Source organism: Calypte anna, chromosome 9 (assembly GCF_003957555.1).
Source record: "Calypte anna isolate BGI_N300 chromosome 9, bCalAnn1_v1.p, whole genome shotgun sequence".
NCBI classification, from domain to species: Eukaryota; Metazoa; Chordata; class Aves; order Apodiformes; family Trochilidae; genus Calypte; species Calypte anna.
This window is the reverse complement of record NC_044255.1, coordinates 5,227,317-5,250,494: the sequence shown is the minus strand read 5'-3', so window position 1 is coordinate 5,250,494 and position 23,178 is coordinate 5,227,317. Positions and strand designations below refer to the sequence as shown.

Sequence of the window (23,178 nt, the reverse complement as noted above, 5' to 3'; positions counted from 1 at the left end):
TGTCACTTGCAATCTTCTCACATCCAGAGGCATCTTAAGTCCTTTCTGAATATGTTGATACTGCCTGAAATTCACGGAAAGAAACCCAGCCTTGGTTTGTGTCAACAGGATGAGAAAGTGCAAGGCTTCCTGTTGTATGTGTGTGACAGCTCCAGATAAGCACAGACCTCTGGACAGGAAATCCGCCCAAGCTCTGCAGTCTGATTCGCCCCAAGCTGAGGAGCCCTTTTTAGATTGAAGCACCCAGAGAATGAAACAGTCAGTGCTGGCCAGAACATGGGGGACATGCTGGAGAAGAGCTTAGAGGAGCCCGAGAGCTCTGTGGACCATGAGTGTTCCATGAAAATGGGGGAGCTGGTGGAAGTGTCCAGCGGTGACAAGGTGAAGTTTGACGATACGGGTCTCTCCCTCCTGCTCCAGAATGGGCTGGAGAACCTGAGGCTTGAGAATTCCCTGACAGATGTCATCCTCTGTGTGGAGAGCAGGGAGTTCTCCTGTCACCGAGTGGTCCTTGCCGCAGCAAGCAATTATTTCAGGTAAGTCAGGGAAGAAACAAAGCCAACCAGAAGCCTGCTTCTTAGGCTTGAACTCAAGGAGTGTAAACTGGGGGCAAAACTCTGAAAATTTGCACTGAGTCTGTAATTCCTGGTACCTTTCAGTTTCTTTTTGAAGTTGGAGACTTAAATAAGGCAGTTTCAAGTTGTGGATTTGCTGGAGTTGCTGATACCAGAACTCAGCAAGTCTGCTGGAAGCATACAAAGAAATGGAGAATGGTTCGCAGACAAGTGCATGAGAAAATGGTCTTTTAACTCAGTACCTGTGGTCCCTTGTAGCTTCCCTTTGGGATTCAGGAAAAGAGCAATATTCATCCAGATCACAGGGTATTTTTATTGAGATAGGAGTGGGTTTGTGGAACTTGATAATTTTTCCCATTACCATTCTGTGGTAAAAACACATATTGCATAAAACAGTTGAAGAGGAGTAAGAGCTTCCCTGGGGTTACTGAAAATCAATTGCAATGGGGAATATTTCCTTGAAGGCAATTTTCCATACCAACCACACCCTCTGCTCCTGAATTGCTCATTCTTTCAGTACTAGAATAGATAGACTACTGGCCAGCAAGTACAAATTTTAAACATACAGAGGAACTTGGTATCAGTTTTAACACAGATTTTCCATTATCATTTAGACAAATTTGCATGGATGGGATTTTTTCTTCTTTTTTTAATGCCAAAGTAGTCAGATGACTGCACAGATACAGAGGAAACATGAGAAAAAAGAACCTGTGACCACTTGTGACATGAGCAGAAAGCTAATTTTAATGGAGCCCAGTAAGCTTTGCCAGTAGTGCCTGGAAGAACAGTTCTGCTTTTATCATTTCACCATGGAGATGAAGCTGGTGATAGGTATTATTTCTACAGACAGACTGTAGGGATTGCCTATGTGAAGATGCACAACTCAAAGCAGAGATGCCCAATTATTTCTTGCCAGCATTGTATGCAGGAAGGAGAGCAGTTGCCCAAATTAAACTCAGAATTACCATAGTGATTCTTTGAAAAACCACAATTCCCCTCCTGCTATGCAGAAAGGTGCTTCAGTCTGGAGAGACCTCAACTGAACTGTTTAGTCATGTTTGGCAGATGATGAAAACCTGAAGTTCCCACAAGTTTGTTGGGAATCAGTGTGGAGACAGAGGAGACAGCTTGGAGAGAGGGAGTCAGCTTGGCTCTGAGCACCACGGCCGCCTGGCCAGGGAAACACAGGTGGTGCCCAGAACCAGAGAAAGCACAGAGTGCTGAGTGTCCTGAGATGGACACTGGAATGTGTGTGCCAGAAATCATGAGAGACAATGGAGGCTTTGGGAAGGGAAGGAGGACGTATCTGTGAGGAGGGAAATGATTCTGCAGGGAGCTGAGCTTCACTAGTTCTGCTACTCACAAGGTGGCTTGCTTCATCTTGCTATAATTCACTAGAAGCTGCATGGGCCCAAAGAAAGAAGAAATTCTTAAATCCCTCCTATTTCTGTGAGTATTCCCACAGGAGCAAAGCAAAGGGACACTGTGAGTCACAGGCTACGTTCCCTTGCAAGAGTGTGTGATACAACCAACCCCTTACTCAACACTGAGTGCCATAATGCAAATAATTTAAACATAGTCAAACCAAGTTAACTATGTCTTGTTGTCTTGTTCCTCCTTCATCAGGACTTGAGATTAGACAGACTGCTGCTTCTGACTGCATGTCCAGACATAAAAGCATTAAGTCCCCATCTAGCCAGATGAAAGTAACAAAGCAGAAAAACACAAGTTTACCAAGGTGGGACAGTAGTTCTTCACTCCTGCACTGCCCCAGGTAGTGGGAGAATAGAGCTGGGAGAGGCTGAAGCAATGTTTTCCAAAGCATCTGCAAACTCTAGCACAGTTTGAAGTCAGGTTAATTCCAAGCACATGCAGTGTCAGTGGGTGCTATAAAAGTGCTTCACAAATGGCAACCCCTCGTTAATTTCATTGAAGTTTCTCCCTATTATTAATTAACCCATTTTTAGGTACTGAAATTTGGTCCTGACTTCAGCTTTGCATTTCTGAAAGTAAATGTTGGTTCAAAGGCTTAGTTGACAGTTACAGAGGAACAGGAACCAGGGAAACAGACAAAGAAATCAGTAGCCATATCCAAAGGATTTAGAGCCCCAGAGAAAATAATCATACACCTCTCTGGGTAAGTACAGAAAGCAGCAATTGAATCCCCAGGAGAGAAGTTCTGCCTGATCCATCCTGACTGGTGTCAGGATATTCCCCCAGGCAGCACAAGGGGTTGGCCTGAGCTCCACTCCATCAGAGGAGCAGGAAGGCTGCTACAGGAGGCAGCTCTCAGGGATACTGCTGCATGGATACAGCCCTCCCACCTTCTGGAGAGCTTGGGATGTGTGATTTCTGCTGGCTGCAGAATGTCGCCCTACAAGATGAGTAGTGGATGGCAGCCCTAGGGCAGTTTCCCAGCTGAAGAGAGATGGGTGGAAGCACTGTGACAAGATCCCTGTGCAAAGCCTCCAGCAGAAGCCCAAGGCTGGTTCTGAGCAGTGGTGTAATGCTGGGTATTCCTAACTAATATTTCCAACTAATCCAACTAATACCCACTAATCACTCCAGCTCTGTGGGAGGGAAGGGACAGCTCTCACCTCCCTGACAGGGACAATTAAATGTGAGACAGTTTAAGAAAGAAAAGGAATAAGAGCAGACAACACTTGCATGCTGCAGGGGCCTTTCTCCTTCAGATGAAGCATTTGGCAGCCACCAATCTCATGTGGTTGAATTGGCTGAATTGGTTGAATTCACACAAACTTCCCTGCCAGTGCTGAAACCCCATTCCCAGGGAGAAGTGGAGACTGGGGGCTGCTGCTTTCACATGGCCACCTGCTGCATGCCCCAGACTTGTACTTCTGCCAAAAGGGAGATCAGCAAAGGAGAATCTTGGGCTCACTGATGCTGAGGAGCATTTTGTCTTCATGTCCTTCAAATACTTTGATTTCAGTGGCAGCAGAAACTGGACCATGGAGCAGAGCAGTGAACTCAAAACCTCTAATGGGCTGAGATAAGTGAAGGGAAAATGAGAATTTTGGCTGAGTATCTTTTCAGACAAGTAACTTTTCTGCTCAAGGTCAAAAGTGAGGTCTCTTTATCCAGAAGGCAGTTTTATACACTGAGATAACTAATACCAGCTCACTCGAGAGCAAGATTTCACATAATCTGGAATCTGGCTCAACAGATTAGAAGTATGTGAGTCCACATGCAACTGCATTGGTGAAAAACCCATGCAGACCTAAAGTGTAATTAGTGCTAAAGTGCTCTTTACCCTGAATACCAAACTCTTCTTTATTAGTCATGTAAAGTGTTGACAGGAGGACAGTGCAGCCCAGGAAGCAGCCAGAGATCCAAAGTCTTGAGCCATGTTTCCCTCGTAAAAGTGGTGCTGGAATAAAGCTGTCTGATTGACACCTCTGGCTGGAACAGAGATGCAAACAGCTTTTACTGGAGAGCAATGGCATGGCAAATGGCAAATGGATGGAAGACACCAGATGCTCCCTGCTTAAGGACTTTAAGTACCTTGTCTCAGCAGAGAATTCAGTGAAATACACAGGACTAAGCAAACTTCTCAATAAATGCAGTAGCATTGGAAGAAATGCTTAAAACTATGAATTGAAAATGCAGATGAAGATGTGCGGGTTTGTGTTGCAGCTGTCACAATGCATAATGGATTTTAATAGTTCTTAGAGAAATCTCTGATGTCCCAAATGAAATATCTGACTAGTGCCAAAGGTGTGTGTGGTGGTCACATTTCAAATTCAATACTACCCACCAAAGAAGAGGTGGTATCAACAGGCATGAAACCCCTTCACTTGCCAGTTGACAGTAGTTCCAGTTCATGATTATTCAAGTTCTTACCTAGCCAACAGGTATCAACTCTACAGTTCTACCACAGGTTCCCAAAATTTAGCAGAAGAAAATTCAGCCTCTTAATTATTAGAAGAAAATCCCTAGGCCATTCTCTCCTGGCCCATCCCTGATACTAATGAGGGTTCAAAAACATGTTGGCTAGGAGGTGAGGCTCTCAGCCATGTGGATTTGCTCTGGCCCTCAGGGTTCAGCCTGAGCAGCTTGGAAGCAGAGGGCTCTTCACCTTCCCAAGTGCTGTAAAACACCACTGCTAACAAAGTATGGAGAATGCCAGGGGCTTGAAGGTTTGGGCTTAATGAAACAGAAAGAGTCAGAGTCTGTAAGAGTCCAGCAGGTGAGACATCACCACTGCTCTGCAGCATCAGCCCAGACCCTGAGAAGGTCCCAGCTGCCCTTTGCTGCCATGGAGCTCCAGGAGAGTCCAGCTGTGGGGTACCCATCATGTGTGCATGCCTTATCCAGCTCATGAGTAAAGTGGGATGAAAGAAAGAAAAGGATTTTCCTTGTTGCTTTTTGCATAATTTTCCTTGTTACTAATCGCATAAAATATGAAGCAATCTGAGTATTCTGTGTTGAAATCTATATAGCAAATGTTTTCAGAATGTCTCATCCAGGCTGGGATGCAGTAAAGGGTAAATGTTTTTCTTTTCAGGGCCATGTTCTGCAATGATTTAAGAGAGAAATATGAAGAGAAGATCATACTTAAAGGAGTTGATGCAGAAACCATGAATATACTCTTGGACTACACCTACACCAGCAAGATGCTCATCACAAAGCAAAATGTACAGAAAGTCTTGGAAGCTGCCAGCCTCTTTCAGGTACTGATAATTTAACTGCACTGAGCAAATCCTGTTGCTCTGGCAACACCATGTCTCACCCTGGTTAACACACTGCAAACGTCTCTGATTTCATGTGTTCTGGAAGCATTTTGCTTCCTATTACCTTACATTGGCGTAAAGAAGTGGCAATTGCAGCCATGTAATGGAAAGCTGCTGTGCTGGGAAAGTTGTGTTGCTGGGACACTGCTCCCCAAGGTTCAGGTGAAGCCCAAAAAGTCAGTGGGCAGTGGGTGGCACGGCTGGCCAGAGCAGGAAGATAACTGTCTGCCTCTCCACTGCCCTGTGATGGAGGCTCAGCAGCCCAAATTAGCATCCTCCTTTGTAGGCCTGATGATGTAAAGGGGTTTATTCATGACCTGGGACTGTGGGAATTCAGATTTGAGCAGCATTACTCAGCCCTTGGTCCATGGGTGCCCACGTGTGGTGTAAATCACCTGTGAGCTCTACCAAATTGCAGTCCTTGGGACCAAGCTGCACCTTTCTGACACGCTGCAAGCAGCATGACCTGCCAAGTGCCAAGGTATCTGTGTGTGCCCAGGCTTCTCATTCAGAAAGGCAAGAAACCCAACTCCATCATCATTTCATTGTGGTTCATTATGAACTTAAGATTCTTCAATCTTACATGGGAGGTTCTGCTCTGAAATGAACTTGTGGCCTTTGGGGTAACAGAAGCTGGAACTTGCTGTGGGGAGAGAAGGGAAAGTTATAAAGTTTTCCTCAAGGTAAGTCAGAAAAGGTGGTGTGGCTTCAATGTCACCTGGGGCTGAAGTGCAGGAACTTACTGACATCTGCAGCACACCAACACTGCCAACTGGCAGCACTCAAGGGCTACTTCTGGTTCAGTTTTAGGACATTTTTCTGTATTTTTTTTGTTTTCTTCTGAACTTTTTTTTTCATAGGTTTTGTTTTTGTTTTGTTTTCTGAGACCAGCAAAAGCAGGGTGGGTTTTTTCTCCTTTTTCTTCCCCTATTTTTCATTAAAACTAAGAATTAATTTGATCTAATTTGATTATCAAGGCTAGTGCTTTCAGAAAACTATCAAGCATTGTTAGGTACTACCAAACATTTGTAGGATACTCCATCTGGGTAGGAACAACCTCATGCACCTGGGGCTGGAAAGCAGCTCTGGGGACAAAGACCTGGGAGTCCTAGTGGACACCAGGCTCACCATGAGCCAAGAGGGCCAATGCCCTGCTGGGGTGCATGAAGAAGAGGGGGGTCAAGGGAGGTTTATCCACCCCCCCTCATCTGCTCTGCTGAGGCCTCACCTGGAGTCCTGTGTGCAGTTCTGGGCTCCCCAGTTCCAGAGGACAAAGACAGAGACCAGCACAGGGCCACCAAGATGACGAAGGGACTGCAGCATCTGCCCTGTGAGGAAAGGCTGAGAGAGCTGGGGTTGTTCAGCTGGAGAAAAGTAGGCTGATGGGGGATCTTACCAATGTTTATAAATATCTGGAGGGTGGTTGTCAGGAGGATGGGTCTAGATTCTTCTCCAATGGGTAATGGACAGAAACTGGCACATGAGAGATTTAAATGAAATAGAAGGAAATAGTTCTTTGCTCTGAGGGTAACGCAACACTGGAATAGATTACCCAGGGAGGTTGTGGAGTCTCCATCCCTGGATGTATTCCTCTCAAACCAGCTCTAAGGGATCCTGCTCTAGCAGGGGAGTTGGACTAGATGATCCTCAGAGGTCCCTTCCAGTCCCTGACCATTCTGGCATTGTTAGGATAATGATAAAACTGCAAGGTTACCAGGAGCACGAATAGTAATCTACAAAAACTTAGAAAATCAGGAGTGTTCAACTAAAGCAGTGATCCCAAGTCCTACTGCAACCACTTTTGATATTATAAAGATTTACAAGACCTTGAAGCCTCACATTATACACAGGTGAGGTTTTTGGCTGAGAATGTGTTTTGTGTAAAAAAGATTTAGGAACTACTAACATTCTGCTAGCTTGTCACTGCTATTTATGCCAAAGAACAAACAGAAACCACTGAAAGAGTCAAATGTTTCATTTCAATCCAGAAGATTGATTCTGCAATATATTGTAATGTTTTAGTTTGAGAAATTCTTTCCTTTTCAATTAAGAACACATGAAATTACCAAATTCTAAATAGAACTATTTTATCTGACTAGCAATAATCTTTGGCAGTCCCTCATCTCCATCTCTCAGACTTGACAAAGAATCAAAATAGAAACAACTTGCTCAGTTCTAGATATTCCTATATAGATACTCCATCCATTCTATCAAAAATAGAAACTATTTTTGAAAAAGTTTGATATAATTATACCTTCCATTCGTCCCTTCACTAAGTTTTGCTCAAATGAAGGCCAAGCTGATGGCAGGAAGGCCCTGCCTCACTGTGTGAATCAGAGGAAGGGTTTGGAGCAGGGAGCTGCTGAACAGCTCAGCCTCACCCTGAAGCAACCTAGACGATTTTTTTCCACCTAGCACAGAATTGCAACATGAGCTCGGCAGTCACCTCCCCTGTCTGGGCTCCTGGCTGCCCAGCTACTACACTTGCAAGGCTGGTGCCCACCCTGGGTCGAATCCAGCACCCTCTGTACCTACTCAGCCTTTCACCTCTTAGTGGGACTAAGCTGTCAGCTGCCTCTCAGGGCTGGGGCAGAGAACTCTGCTTCCCTCACAGTAACTCAAGAACAGCCTTCAGACCTGCCTGTATCCCTCCTGCCTTCCCTCCCCCCCAAGAAACCTCAGTATTACCCCACTTCCTCAGCACAGCTTAGGTGAGAGGCCACAGCAGGGCTTTGGTGGAAGCCAAGAGATGATGGGAGGAAAGGAAGGTCCTGAGCAGATGTCAGAGGAACAGGATTGTCACGAAGAGCTGGGACAGCCCCTGCTTTAGAACCACCAGCCTGTTGTCCTTCCTGACTCTCAGAGCACCTCTCATCTGCATCTTAACTCACATTTCATGAAAATTAACTTGCCAATTACCTTGAAACCACCCTGTAGCCACTTAGCAGTAAAGAGCCAGGGTGGCTGTGGCAGAACAGTGCTGGTGACACTACAGCCACTGCACTGTGCCAGCTGAGAGCTCCTGGGAGCCCCAGCTTGGAGATGGGCTCCTCTTCATTCATCTCACAGGCTCAGAAAGCTGTCAGCTCCCTGTTGATCTACAAATCCTTGCAGGGCCCCTCAGCACCCAGCTGATCCCTGCCATGGGGCTCTCTGGGGATGCAGGTGGAGTGGGTTCTGCACACAGGACTTGCCCCCAAGCTGTGCTCCATACAGAGGGGCTGGGAATAAGAGCCCTTCCAGGCAGTGTTCCCTTGCTGGGGTTACAGCAGGAGCCAGGGCTGCTGGCATTGCTTACACCAGCTGAATCAAAGCTGGGACAACCAAGGATTTAAAAGGGGAGAATAAATTCTATTACTGAAAGAGAAGTGGAGGCCAAGTAAGCATATGGGATGTCTCTAGCAAGTAAGAACCTGGATTCAAAGGGGTAATAGGAGAAGGACCAAGATATTGATTAACCTGTTCCCAGGGATCATGCCTGGGCTGGCATCAGGAGAGGTACTCACGGAAAGGAAAGAAGATTGAGAGCTCAGTGAGAATAATAAGAGCAGCTGAAGCAGAGGCTCAGAGGAGTGTTTCTCCTGAGCCACCTGATCTCATGAGACTGACTGCAGCATGCTCATCAAGTTTGGGGGATTTGGGGGGGGCAGTTTTGTTTCTAAATGAAGGGAGGGGTGGGGAGAAGGCACAGCATAGAGCCAAGGAGCAGCAGCAGCCAGGGAAAGTCCTGAGTGGTCCTGACTCTCAGGTTAAGCCCTGGGACTTTTTCTCACCCCAACACCTCACAGTTCTGTCTGCCCAAAAACCCAGCTCCCCAGTGTGGTTCCTGCTGCCTGCCTGGCTGTGCAGACAAGTGTGTACAGCCTGGAGGAAACCCTCTGGTGTCTGGAAACTCTCTCAGGAGCATCACTCTTAACAAGCCATGTATAAATAATCAGAGCGCTTTACAGTAGTTGGGCCACAGGCTGGGGAGAGGATTGTTTTGGGGTCTACTCCCAGACTTGTTGGTAACTTGGTGAGAGACCTTAGCAAATCACAGATATTTTTTTTTCCCAACTGTTTAAGGGCTAATCCCCATACTGCCTCAGGTCTGCTACAAAGCTCTTCCAGCTCCTCAGGGAAATGCACTGGTGATGGCAAATTTTATCCCTGTGCTAGCTCAGGGCACAGGCACCATGAGTGTGGCAGGCACTCAGGGGCCACTGAGCTCTGTGTGGTGTCACAGTGTGTTGCTGACACGTATCACATATCCTGAGACTTCACATACCCCTCTGCAGCAGTCAGTTGCATTTCTCTAAACTGGTGACCACATCTAAACGTAAAACAGGAACCAGGTAGTCTGCATGGCTCAGCCCTGGTAAACAGTCTAAATGTGTCAACGTGACACTGCTGGGTCTGGAAGGTTCTACCCTAATTACTGAAACTAATCTACATAATTCAAAAATGTTTTGCTCCCTCTCTGCCCCTAAATTACTGCTGTGCGACTTTCCCCAGAGGGACAGAATGAGTTAAAATTATTTGTTTGCTGAGGCTGGATGGAAAAAGGACTCAAAAAGCATGGATGGAAACACAGCATCAGTTCTGCTCCATCTTTTGTATGCTGCTGTTTGCACTGCTCACTGGCAAGGCCACACCAAATACTGATGTACTGATGCCCTGTCCATATCTGCAATCTCAGAGGAGACAGGAAGCCTGGGATGAAGCACTGCAACATAGCAGTTCTCCTCAAAACTGGTTCCCAGTTCCTAAATAATCACCATCAACCCAGCTCACATCACAGTCCATGGGGAATGCCCTGCAGACATCCATGCTCCAGGATCTGCACATTTGGGACCCTCTGGTGGGGCTGTTGTGCCAAGGAAATGAGAGCAGCTGTCATGCCCTACTGAACGCAAACATGGGAAGTTCTTTGATTAAGCAGACTGTGTGTAAAATGTACACTATTTTTTTTAACTAACGGTGATAACATAGAAAAAAAAAGGTCACTTAAACCTCCAAAGGCCTCCCCCCTAACAGACACTTAGCAGACAACCCTTGCTGAAAGGCAACTCAAAGATCTGGTGTGGGTCAGGCTCTTCCTCCCATGTACCCCAGTACAGGACAGCCCTTACATCTTGGAGGGGCTGCACTTTGGCCCAAAATTCCCAGACCTCAGCCCTCATTTTCCATCACCCTTAGTAAGGCCTCAGACATCATTTTGGGTGGTGGCAGCATAAATACAGGCAGTGGAGCCACCACCTGCTCTCAAAAACCATTCTCCCTTCTAGTTGACCTGAGCTGATGTGCAAGATGAAGCAGGGTGAGCACATCTGGAGCCTGGGGACCTTTTCTGTGCTTTGTAACTCAGTGGTTGCTGGTGCACGGAGGAAGTGGGGTGGCAGAAAATCTTCTACTTTTGTGAAACAAGTAACATTTGTGACTGTCACACAAGAGAGAAAAGGAGCAATATGGATGCAGAGGGAAAATTAACATTATGCTGCAGATTCTGGGAGGTAGCTGTCCTCATATGACTAATTTCTTGTCTCCCTTAACTCTTTGCTGTCCTGAGCATGGCTGGTGGGGACCCATGCCCAGAGCTCTCCTGTGATCCAGTCAGACCAGTAACTGTTCTCTGCTTCCCCATGCATTTTGTGCCCACAGTTCCTTCGCATGGTAGATGCTTGTGCCAGTTTCCTCAGTGAGGCCCTGCAGCCAGAGAACTGTGTTGGCATCCTCAGGCTGGCTGATGCCCACTCCCTGCACAGCCTGAAACTACAGGTGCAGAACTACATTATCCAGAACTTCACCCAGGTCCTGAGCCACGAGGAGTACCTGGAGCTGCCAGCTGACATCCTCTGCAGCACTCTGAAGAGTGATGACCTCTATGTGACAGAGGAAGCCCAGGTGTTTGAAACTGTGATGAGTTGGGTTCGTTACAAGGAGTCAGAAAGATTTCCTCTCCTGCCCTACGTGCTGGAGAATGTCCGACTGCCCCTCTTGGACCCCTGGTATTTTGTAGAGACTGTTGAAGCTGATCAACTCATTAGACAGTGTCCAGATGTCTTTCCTTTGCTCCAGGAAGCCAGAATGTACCATCTGTCAGGCAATGAGGTGAGTGAAAAAGGAAGGTATTTGCTGCTCGTTTAAAATGTCTCATGCTTCTGCTCAGAAGACCCACCTGAAGTCTGCCCATCAGGGAGAAAAAGGGATTTGCACTGAAGTTTGGCTAACAAGTGCTAGATAAAAGTCAAGGTAAGCCTTATCAGTTATCCTGCTCCTTTAAAGAGCTCAGAAGGTTCTGGTAGCTTCTTTTAAAACACAGAGTACAGCTTCCTGCATGTCAGCCCCTGAGCTTGACCATTCACACATACACCTGTGAGGCCAAACAAAGATCCCTGGTAAAAAGGCAAGGGGTGTCTGACACCTCACAGCAGACACCTCACCCTCCCCGCCAATATTTCAAGCCTATAAAAAAAGAGTATTTCTTTTCTCACTCAACTCTTCCACAGTCTGTAATGACTCTTTCAAATCTGAATATGTAACACCTCCATTCATTACCTGTGGGGGAAATCTTTCAGTAAGAGAGAACCTCCCCTGAAGAAGATGGTCTCTTCTCAGAAGAGAGCTCTGCCTCTCTTCCTCATTTGCATCCAGACAGGTTCATCCTGACCTCCAGTTGAGTCCTGTCCTGCCTGCTCAAGGTAGGCTGTGGCAGATCCCCAATTATTCAGCTGCCCATCTCTTTGCAAAGTTAGGTATCAGCCCTGTCTCCCAGCCCAAAATGTGGGGGAGAGGGAAGAGCCACCAGAGGTCAGATTTCACAAGAGGAGCAGAGGTATGTGAGGATGTGAGGAAATGTGTGCTTCCTCAGCCAGAGTCACAGGAAGGCAGGAGGCCCCAGGAGCATGTTGTAGATCCATCTCTGGATGTGTCACTGGCAGGGGGACAGAAGCCAGGTTGTGCTGGTGACTCATGTCAGACAGCAAACAATGACCTGGGGCACTGCCAGGCTGTGGGAACTCCTCAAGGAAGCCTTACCCCACTCAGCAGATAGATCAAGGGACTGTGTCAGGACTGAGCACTCATTATGTTAATCTTCAAAGAGGCAGCCCCGACAGCTGTCCTGCCTGGGGCTAATGCGTGGCAATGGTGACAGACAGGTTAAAAACAGAATTTGGAAAGCTGGCAAGCTCTGGGACAAAGCCTCAAGTTGTGCCAGGGAGGCTTAGACTGAATATTAGAAGAACATCTTCACTGAAAGGGTTATCAAACACTGGAAGAGGCTGCCCAGGGAGGTGGCTGAATCAATATCCCTGCAGGTGTTTAGAAGCTGTGTAGATGTGGTGCTTAGGGACATGGATCAGTACCATAATCAACAGGGTTAATGATCGGACTCAGTGATCTTAAAGGTCTTTTCCAGTCAAACTGATTCTATAATTCTAAGAATTTCACTAACAGTTTGTACAGAAAATACAGGATGTGTCTGTGTGTAAATAATATCTTAATGTAGGTATCATTATACCAATTTATGGAAACATATTAAAAGTAGTTTAGAAAGAGAAGTAAAAATGTAAGCAAGCTGCCTCTTGCCACAGAATTCAGCCTGTGGGTGCACAGACTGCTTCTCTGGGGCACACAGAAGGTAATAACTGCAGTCTGACCCTCACTAGATGTAAGATTGCTATAGAGGAGCAGAAGTTTTCAAGCACCCCCTACATTCTTTTTTCCTGGTGAACAATTACCCAGGAAGTGACCTTTTTTAGTGTCCCTGAGACTAAGACCTGGTCCATAAATTTAACCAACAGACAGTAAATTAGAGCTAAGCAGAGCGGGGTGCTGGCTTTTAGTCTTCTGTTTTGGCTTAAAATTAAGACTTATGAACAAAGAAACTGATTTTAAAAACCCAAAAAAAAACCCCACCACAACACACAGTAGAGAATTGCTGATGCTTTGAGGCTTCAATGTATCTCTTCAGAACAAAAGATGAGAGCACTTGTTTTCTGTTAGTACTAGCCCTGGTCTTGCTCTCTCCAAGTTCCCCTAGGCATGAAAAAACCTGAAGGCCTCCTACCTTGCTCTCACTCCATCAGGCCAAATAGAACCTGTCCTCACATGTCCTTGTCACTACTGCTCACCTTCATAGCTCTGGGTGCCACCTTGGGAACCTGCAGCAGGATCTGAAAGATCCTATCAAGTTGGCAAAAGCAACTAAGGCCAATGTGGGAGAAATCCTGCTCAGGGAAGGATACAGCAACCTTTACTGAGTGTTTCCAGGATGCTTTCCAGGGTTTGGTTATTGGTGCAGCTGATGAAACCCTGCAGTGATTCAGAATTCAGAAAAAAGGTCACCAGAGCTTCCCATAGCTGTAGGTGCCAGTGTCCTGTGTACTCACTCTGTGCTGCTTCCATTTAGATTATTACAGAAAGAACCAAGCCCAGGATGCACGAGTTCCAATCCGAGGTGTTTATGATCATAGGGGGCTGTACAAAAGATGAGAAGTTTGTGGCAGAAGTGACTTGCCTGGATCCTTTGAGGAGAAGCCGCCTGGAAGTAGCAAAATTACCCAGCACAGAGCAGGAGACGGAGAATGAGAATAAAAAATGGGTGGAGTTTGCATGCATTACACTAAAAAATGAAGTCTACATATCAGGTAAGGAACAAGACATTGGGAGTGGAAAAGGGGAGCCCAGGGTTCTCACAGTTATTGCCAGCTTTTCTCACAAGCATGCTGTGGTAGAATTAAGCACCACAAGTATTCCTAATGCTTTGGCTCTGAACAGGCTGCAGGGAGTTGCTGGATGTATGGGACATTGCCTGGCCCTGGCTAGAATTTTAGGATTCCTCTTCAAAGAATAACAATCCATATGCAATGGATACTTTTGTGTGCACACTCAGTGACTGTGGCCATGGAAGAGCCTCTGAGAGCCGTTCACCGAACATAAAATGAAGAATAATTGCTCCAGCACCTTCTTGCAATAAATCAAGTTGCAGATCCACAAATGTTATCAAAAATCTTCCAGAATCTGACTCATTCTGCGAAGGTCAGTCAAGAACCTGCAGGGAAACTCTCCTTTCAGGAGCACTTGACCAGCCATCAGACAGGACTCTGGAGGTGCCCACTTGCTAATGACAATATTCACCCTGTACGGAGATGCAGCCCAGTGACTCAGTCACACAGCATGGCTTTGGACATTTCATTGGCAGCTCATCATCCCCAGAGCTTCAGGGGGCATATTTAACTTCCCCCACACAAATACAGTTGAGCTTTGTGTAGGGATTTGATCCTGGAGGTACAGAGTTTTTCTCTGACAGTCAAAAAGGTCAAACTCAAGCTCATTTGTCAGTTTAACACCTGGTTTTGATGGCCTATCACCAAAATGTTCGATGGTGTCATTCTGCTTTCCAAAGGAAAAACAAGAGCAAGCTTGTAATCACTGGCAGGTTATAGAGCATGACACAAGCAGTGTCTCCACAGGCAGGACACCTTTTCCCACAAAATCATCCACTGCACTCTATGCTCACTTGAGACAAGAAAAGAAAGAAGGGAGGGCTGAAGTGTGAATACTTTGCTACAGTTCATGGTCCATCACATTTATTCAAGTATCTCCCATTGCATTCTGTCTTTTGGGAATTCACAGATTCTTATTACCTCATTCCAATTTGCAATTTATTAAATCTAGGATTTATATAAGATAAACCTGGGATAAGAATTACATTATTCCTTCCCTAGTTACAAATAAGGTGTTTTTTTTTCCTTTCAGCCCACTCTAGGGAATTTCTTTTTGGTCTGTCAGCAGACCCCTCTGTTAAGGGTCAAAGGAATATCCCTCACAACTCCTCACCTCTCCCCCATTTACTTTTAATCTCTTACCCTTTCCTCTTTTTCAAGGCCACAGGCTTTTGCTTCCTCTTATTCCTGACATCTGGTCCAGTGTTGTCTCAACCTTTCTTTTATGTTCTGTGCAGCCCTACCTCCAGCCCAGGCTGACACCTCCCTGCTCAGGTGAGTCTAACCTGGCCTTCCCCTTGCTGCTCTTCTCACAGGTTCTCTTTCTTCCCTCTCTGCTTCATTTCACATCTTTGTCTGTCTCCCTCCCTCCCTCCATTTCCTTTCTCCTATCTCCTATGCACCATTCCCACCTATATAAAGAGCTGGGTGGATCAAAGTTTTTCTCAGTTTATTTCCAGCTAAACCAAATTATTAATCTTTCATTACCAATTGAACATCTGCCCCCTCCTCTCTGTCATTCTACCTTTTTTCTTTTTTATTTCCTTTTTTCCTTTTTTTCCTCCTGAGACTTGGTTCTTTTTGAACTTCACTTGCACCTTTCCTAACTTGATTCCCTCCCTCCCCCATGCTCATTTCCCTCAGGATCTTGGTACACTTTGGAGTCCTCCCTGCTCTTTTAGCATCTGAACAGTAGGAAAGGCCTTTGCACTAGGTTATGACTACTTTTAGATCACCATTACCCCAAAAAGTTTAAATGCTCTGACTGGATGGGCTGAAACACCACATCTGTGGTGTAACTCCAGATGACAGGAATTATCACACACCATCCTGTTACTTTCATTTTATCATTTTCCTCTAAAATTGAAAAGAACTGGGATGTGGAGAAAGCACAGGAACAAAATCAACCTCCAGTTCTGTCAAAAATCTCTTCCTGCCCCCTAATGTGCAGCAAATTCGCCCTCCCTGTCCAGCTCAGGCTCTGGTTTTGTGCAGGCAAGAACCAAGTGATGAAGAAAAAAGGAGGGGAACACCTGCAGCCTCCCTGCCCCTGGAGCCAGGAATGCTGCATTCAGCCCCTTCAGCTGTAGGGAGAGCAAATAAAATTCAGCACATCCATATGAAAACTACTGAGACAAAAGCATTGCAAACGACTCTTTCTAGCATGCTAATTATCTCCTGTTCAATCTGCTCCTGGGCCCAGCCATGAGCTCCATCAGTTAGCAGTGACCTGGCTGCAGTACAGAATCCCAATGAAGGCAGACACTTTTGCAATGGAATATGAATTCTCTTTTCAGTATATGCACCAGTGAAGCAGATGTTTAATCTGGTTGCAGATGATGGCATAAGCTACTCAGTCTGTAAACGTGGCTTCAGGCTTAACTAGATCCATTTGCACTGCTGTTATACCAAAAATGCCCCACAAACAAAAGGCCTCGTTTAAAACACTGCTCTCCACTTTAGCATGAATAAAGATTGGCTTGCAAGTCAGCTCTGCAATTAATTTGTAGGGTCCAACCCTGATCTATCAGTATGGAACAAATCCAAGTCAGCAGAGAAAGAGACCAGCAGGAGAGGCACAAAAATGAGAGGCTTAATAGTGAAACTTCTGACAGGCCATGCAGGACAGCAGCTGATGGGAATTCAGTGTGGTCTTTTCTAAAACCAGACTGACTGCCTGGCTACTCTACACAAACTGGTAGTTTGTCTGTCTTTGATGGATTTGGCACCATCCTCCACAATCGTATTTAAATCATATTTGTTGTTTCCCAGTATCCTGCAAAGCCCTGCTAGTGCACAAAACTCTCCTGCAAAACCCCACGCTGTGTGGTGTTGGTCATTCTCTCATTATTAAAATGAGAACAGTTGGGGTCTGGTGAAATTTTACTGAATATTTGGGTTGTAGAAAAAGTTGCCTTCACTATTAAGTAAACTAAATACAGAAATGTTGTTCTGGTATAAGAGAAGCAGACCACTGGTGTAGTTGATCAAGAGGACCAATGATTGATTTTCTGCTGTGAGAAAACATTTTAAAATTTAAACATATTGGAGATTTGGAGTAAATACAAGCTATGCTGTTATATTTACATGTCCTGTACCCTGCAGGTGGCAAAGAAACAAAGCATGATGTCTGGAAATACAATGCCTCCATCAACAAATGGATACAAATTGAGTACCTAAATACAGGAAGATGGAGGCATAAAATGGCTGTGCTGGCTGGGAAAGTCTATGTCATTGGGGGCTTTGATGGCACCCAGAGAATCAACAGCATGGAAGCATATGATCCCTTTCATAACTGCTGGTCAGAGGTAAGATTTGCATCACATAAGATTTTACTCATTTGGAACATATGGATCAGAAAATGTTAGGGCTTTGATTCATAAAAATGACCAGGACAGAATGCAGTAATTTAATTATTTCTGTTTGTTTAATTATTTCTGGTTGGTAAAAAACCTTAATTACTTTTTTCTGTAGAAATTTGTATCCTTCAGAAAGAAAAAGCCACACTGCCCATCACTGCCTGTGAGATATCTAATGCCTGTTTTCCCTTTTCTTACCTGGCTTCTAAAGCTAGTACAGCATAAATCAGTAAGAACACAGCACACATGAACCAGAGACAGGCTGAAAACTACTGCTGTGATACATACTGTGTATGTGTGTATCAACCTGTGCATTATTACATACAGGATGGGTTATACACTTAAAGTTGAAAGTACAGGTTTCAAAGTAAACAAGATGGAAAAGAAAGAGTTCTAACTGTAACTCAAGAAGTGAGAGTATTAAGCAGCCAGTAAATCCATGAATAATGCTGTTAGGCCTCAGAATGGCAGATACCAACACAAATTCTGAGATTATACAAAGCCCTGCAGAGGAATCTGACAGTCACAGCTGTGAGTGTAAAGCATTATGAACAATTTTCTTGTGCTTTTTCAGTGTGCATAAAGACATAAAGGAGATGAGGGGCATTTATGTAATTTCCTAGCTTTTGAATTGTTGACAACATAATTTTAATAAGAGCTTCTGAACAAAGCATATTTTTATCAAGGGGTTTACTGTCTTAAGAAACAGCTGAAACCTACCTCTCCCTAGAAATGTCATCTTCTGAACCCAACTGACCATCTCAAAAGGGACACCTGACTTAAAATTCAGCAGGCTCCCACCCTGTATTGTTTTGATCTGAAACCAAAATGGTGACTGAGGCGTTTTTACACTTGCACAGGCTGCTCCCCTGATGGTAAATGTGAGCTCCTTTGCAGCAGCCAGCTACAAGAAGAAACTCTATGTGATTGGGGGAGGACCCAACGGGAAGCTGGCAACAGACAAGACTCAGTGCTATGACCCAGTGACCAACACCTGGAGCCTCAGAGCTGCCATGCCCGTGGAAGCCAAATGCATCAATGCTGCCAGCTTCCGAGAGCACATCTATGTTGTGGGTAGGGGAAACACCAATATTCCTGCTTGTCCAAACACACCAGGGCTTGTTTCTGTGTGAGTTTGTCAGGGTTTAACATTGGCCAAACAATTAAACAGAATAACAGAGTCTGCTAATCCCCCTCCCCTCCCGGCTGAAGAAAGGCGATAGAATAAGGGAGAGAGACTGATGGGTTGGGAACTGAACTACACAGCTTGAATGGAACAGTAATGATAAAAAGGAAAAATGACTCAATCTATACAAATACACAGGAAAATTGATCCCACGTTCCTGCCCCCTCTCCCCCAATAACTCTCACATCACCACCGAGGCTGCAGGGCAGCCCTGGGAAAGTCCAGGCTGGAATCCTGGAGTCAGCAGCAGTTGGGAGCTGGAGGCAGGAACACACAGATTCAGGCTGGGATGGATCAGGAGCAGAGGCAGAGGAAGGGATGGAATCCTCCCAGGATGCTGAAGCAAACAGGGAGAGGAGAAGAAGGGGAAGCAGGAAGGGGTTTGAGCCTGGTGATCCCTCCAATTTCTCCTGAGGATGAGGTGGATGGGATGGAATACTCTGGTTGGTCAGTTTTGGCATCTCTCTTGTCCCTTCCTGCCCACAGGAGGGTTCCAGGTGTGACCTCTTGACTCCTTTTCTCCTTCTGGAGGGCAAACTGTTCCTCAGAGCTGAGCAGTGTCCTTGGTTCTGCTGTAACTATAACCATGGAATGGGATCAGTCCCAGCAGCAGACACTGCCTGAGAAACTTGCTGTTCATTTCAGCAGTGCAGCTGCTTACAAGAGACTGAGCTGAAAGCAAAAGTACAAGACAGAAAATCCCCTTTATCCTGACCCAACCCAGGACATAGTTTTACCCACAAACTCTATGGAGTATAATCCAATGGTAAAATGCATCTTCCTGCTGCCAGGTGGGAATCCAGCACATTCACAAACAGTTGTGAAGAGTCTCCAAGTCAAACTCCCTGTTAGCCTGATAGGTATCTGGGAAAGCTGGAGCTAACCCAGACAGCTTAAAGCCCCCAAAGGGCTTTAACCTTCCTGGTTATGACCATGGTTACATGACCTCATGGTTACATCATGTCCCTCTCCTTCCCAGGGGCATTGCACATTGCCTAATGCACACAGGATTTATGGAAGGATGAGTACTAGGAGCAGCTCATGGGAGCAAAGCCACCCAAAGATCCAGACCTCTTCACTAGACTGTGCTTGGGGTTAATTCAATCAACTGCCAGAACTGGAAGCAGAAGAGTTTAATGGTGGGGAGTTGAATTAATGGAGGGAGGAGGGAGCCTGCAAACATCTCCAGGTGGTGCTGGAAAAAACAAAAGAGGAACATTTGTTTCCAGAAGAGGAGCTCTGAATAGCACCTCACCTCAGTGCTGGCTCAGAAAGTTTCTCACTGGCACTACAATCAATATGGTGCTGAGGGCTGGCATAAGCCAGGGCATCACCAAACAACAAAGAATGTTCTGAAAGATTTATCGTGTGTGTGTGTGTGCACATATACACATATGCATATATTCGTACATATGGATATATATGCTTCTCAGAACAAGGGTTGGCATCATCTTCATACAAGATGACAGGAAGAGATTTATGATTTTATGATTTATGAGCTGGCTGATACAATTCCCAGTAAATACTGACATGATACTCCAGTTACATTCACCCAGCATTTTTAACCAGTAAACCTGTTTCCCTCTCTGAGAAACAAATCTAGTTAAAATGGACAGCAGTCAGCACCCTCCAGCCATCCCTGGGGCTGAAAAAATAAAAGAACATTTGGTTACTGCATCCAAAGTAATCAACTTACCTACTGGTGAGCTACCAACCACAGATGAATCACTGTAGCTGACAACATGCATGTTTTCAGTCTGCTCCAACTGGTAAATAAGACTTGTTTAAGTCACCTCTCAGTGACTTCATCACCCTTGAAGTACTTGAAACCCCTCCCAATACTTATTAGAACTAGAGTAAGTAAATGGTCCCTGTGCCAGGGGGTGGGATCCCAGGAGCTGTTACAACTCATGGTCAGTAAGACAAGACCATGGCTTCCAGGTTTGCTCAGCCCTCCTCTTTACAGCTGATGACAGACCCAGTCCCTGCAAATTTCAAACAAGAACCATTCAGCTGTTGGTAGTTTCAGGGGGGAATCTATTTCCATGGTGTTTTGTAAGTACTGAGGTATCAACCAATTTTAAAAGAAAAAGACCTTGCAAAACTTGAAAATTGTGCAGGAAGTTTCAAGACTGACTGCAGATTTGGGAAACACAGAGAAGGTTATGAGTTCAGTCTGACAAACCCCTAAACAAGGAATGGGCTTCTGAAAACAGCCAGCTTCAGGCAGAGGAAGGTTTAATGGGCAGATGGACACTGGTGTTAGAGGAGCTAGTGAAAAAATCACATACTCATTTCTAATAGTGACAGCTTGTCACAGTGTAGCACTTTGTGACCCAAGCTCTTCAACAAAAGATTGCATTTTTCTAAAGCTGTGTCCTTGACTGGAGCAGCACGTATGAGGAAGGTCTGTTCCTATGGTCACTGTGGGCACACAACAGTTTGTTCTGGCTTTAAACTCCACAGTCTTATGAACAATAAGTGGCCTTCTGTGGATCTGGCTTTCAAAACAATGAAGTATCCTGTGACTTTGTTTTCTCTTAGCTTTGGGACACAAATCATTGCTACGAATGTCAGGAACCAAGCCTTTTTGAAGTGAGTGGTTTAATTCCAGTCCCTTAGAGGAATGGCCAGTGGAAACTGATCCCCATTTCTTCTCCAGGTGGGGCAATGAAAGCTCTGTATTCCTACAGCCCCCGGGAAGACACATGGAGCCTGGTGACTCAGTTCACCCACGAGAGAGCCAGCTGTGGGATTTCTCCCTGCAACAACAAGCTGTTTATCACCGGGGGCCGAGATGAAAAGAACGAAGTCATTGCAACAGTGCTGTGCTGGGACCCCGAAACTCAGAAGCTGACAGAAGAGTGTGTCCTGCCCCGGGGGGTGTCTCATCACGGGAGTGTTACCCTCAGGAAGTCTTACACTCACATCCGCAGGATTGTGCCTGGGGCAGTTTCTGTCTGACCCAGACAGTGGCAGAACCGCCATGAAACCCAACACCTCCTGGCACAGACTGACACGACTGGGTTTTTGAGCTGCAGCTAGCAATGGAAATACCAGCACGGGGGCCTTTGGGGAGTAGCTGTATATATGTTCAGCCCTTGCACTTCCTCTGTACAGCATATCCTTAAATTATCTCAGACAAACAAAGGGATCAGCTGGAGTTTACCCCTGCCAACACAATACCTCCCATCAGGCAAAGAAACGGGATGTGTGAGGTGGAGGTTGGAAATTAACTTCTCAGATATATCTGCTCTGAAACGTGCTTGAACTGGCTCAGCACAGTCCTGACGTTTGTTCAGCTATTTATTGTGTTAAACTGGATTTGAAGCACCTATTAGTAAAAGAAAGATGACGGCTTTTGGAATGAAAGATCTGTAACTTTGGTGAGACACAACAGTTTCCTCCAAAGCTCTGCTTTTTTCCAGTGGTTGGCACATTAAGTTAAAACTGTTTGGTGCTTGTTTGTTTGCTTGCTTGAAAACAGTTTGCTAGTTTTTCAGTGCTCTGAGACAAAAAAAATCCATCTCAGTTTGCAAACCTCGATGTCATTCCCAGGAAAGAGACTGCACAGGCTGCAAATCTAAATTAACGCTCATCTGGTTCCACTGAACATTTTTGAAGCTGTTTTCTAATAAAGCAGACCAAAACCTAGTTTCCCTTTTGTTCTGTTCCGGGATGGTTTTCTGTTGTGCCTGAAAGGCTTTTTCCCCGCTGCTGCTGTCCAGAGGGATTCCGGTGGTGGTGGCAGCCCTGGCTCCATCCCCACTGGGGGGCAGCGCTCTCCCAGGCTTCTCCTCACGGCTTTGCCTTTCCTGGAACGCGAAGGAACACAGAGAGTCTGCTGGAGAGAGAAAAACACTTCCAGGTCCTGTTTCCAGCCTGATTCTTGGACGATCACATGCGCAACCAGAAGGGGCAAATGTTCAACAGGCCGGGAGGGCCCGAGTCTCATGTCCCAGCCTCATCTGGGGCAGTTGTAGAGAAAGCAAAATAAACACTGAGAGGTCATCCCTGGGGCGCTCTGGGACACTCTTGGCTAAAGGCTGGGAACATATTCCCGTCCCTCCTCCCCTCCCTAATTGCTGGAGAGAGCCAACTCACTATTAAATCAAGCCAGAAAACACTGCAAAACAAATCTGTCCAAGCACAGAGAAGTAACTCCCTCCAGCCTCTCTCCCTCTGTGTAATGTCTCCTTTTGCCTTATACAGTATTAAAACTAATATTTCTCATGTTGGTCTGAGAAAAATAACTAGGGTTTTGAATTTCAGCACACTGGTGCCAGGCTGCTCAGTGGTCTGGCCATACTGGTGAGACTGGTCTGGCCATGCAGGCTGAGCAGGGCAGGCACAGGCTGGGGGACAGAGAAGTCCCCATGTGTCCTTCCCTGAGAAAGGTTGAGAGGATTCCTGTCTCTTCTGCAGATAACCTGAAACTGAGTTGAAACTCACTTTTATACTTCCAGCCACCCCTCCCCCCCAGTTTCTCATTCTAGTCCTCCCATTTTTTAACTTTAATTTGCCTTCTTGCTCCTTGACACTCCTGTCATTCTGCAGGGTGCAGCACCTCTCACATTTCCCTGCTGGCTCTACTTGCTC

The 23,178-nt window shown here is 45.8% G+C and overlaps 1 protein-coding gene across 1 annotated transcript; it reads left to right on the top strand.

Annotated features, from left to right (window-relative positions):
• Nucleotides 1–232: 232 nt before the first annotated feature.
• KLHL6 (kelch like family member 6) lies at nucleotides 233–21,924 on the top strand. The gene is made up of 7 exons (XM_008500865.2): nucleotides 233–536; nucleotides 5,101–5,266; nucleotides 10,967–11,416; nucleotides 13,719–13,956; nucleotides 17,140–17,342; nucleotides 18,254–18,467; nucleotides 21,242–21,924. The coding sequence occupies exons 1-7, from the start codon at nucleotides 277–279 to the stop codon at nucleotides 21,541–21,543; spliced, it is 1,833 nt and encodes a 610-aa protein (XP_008499087.2). The 5' UTR covers nucleotides 233–276; the 3' UTR covers nucleotides 21,544–21,924.
• Nucleotides 21,925–23,178: the final 1,254 nt, after the last annotated feature.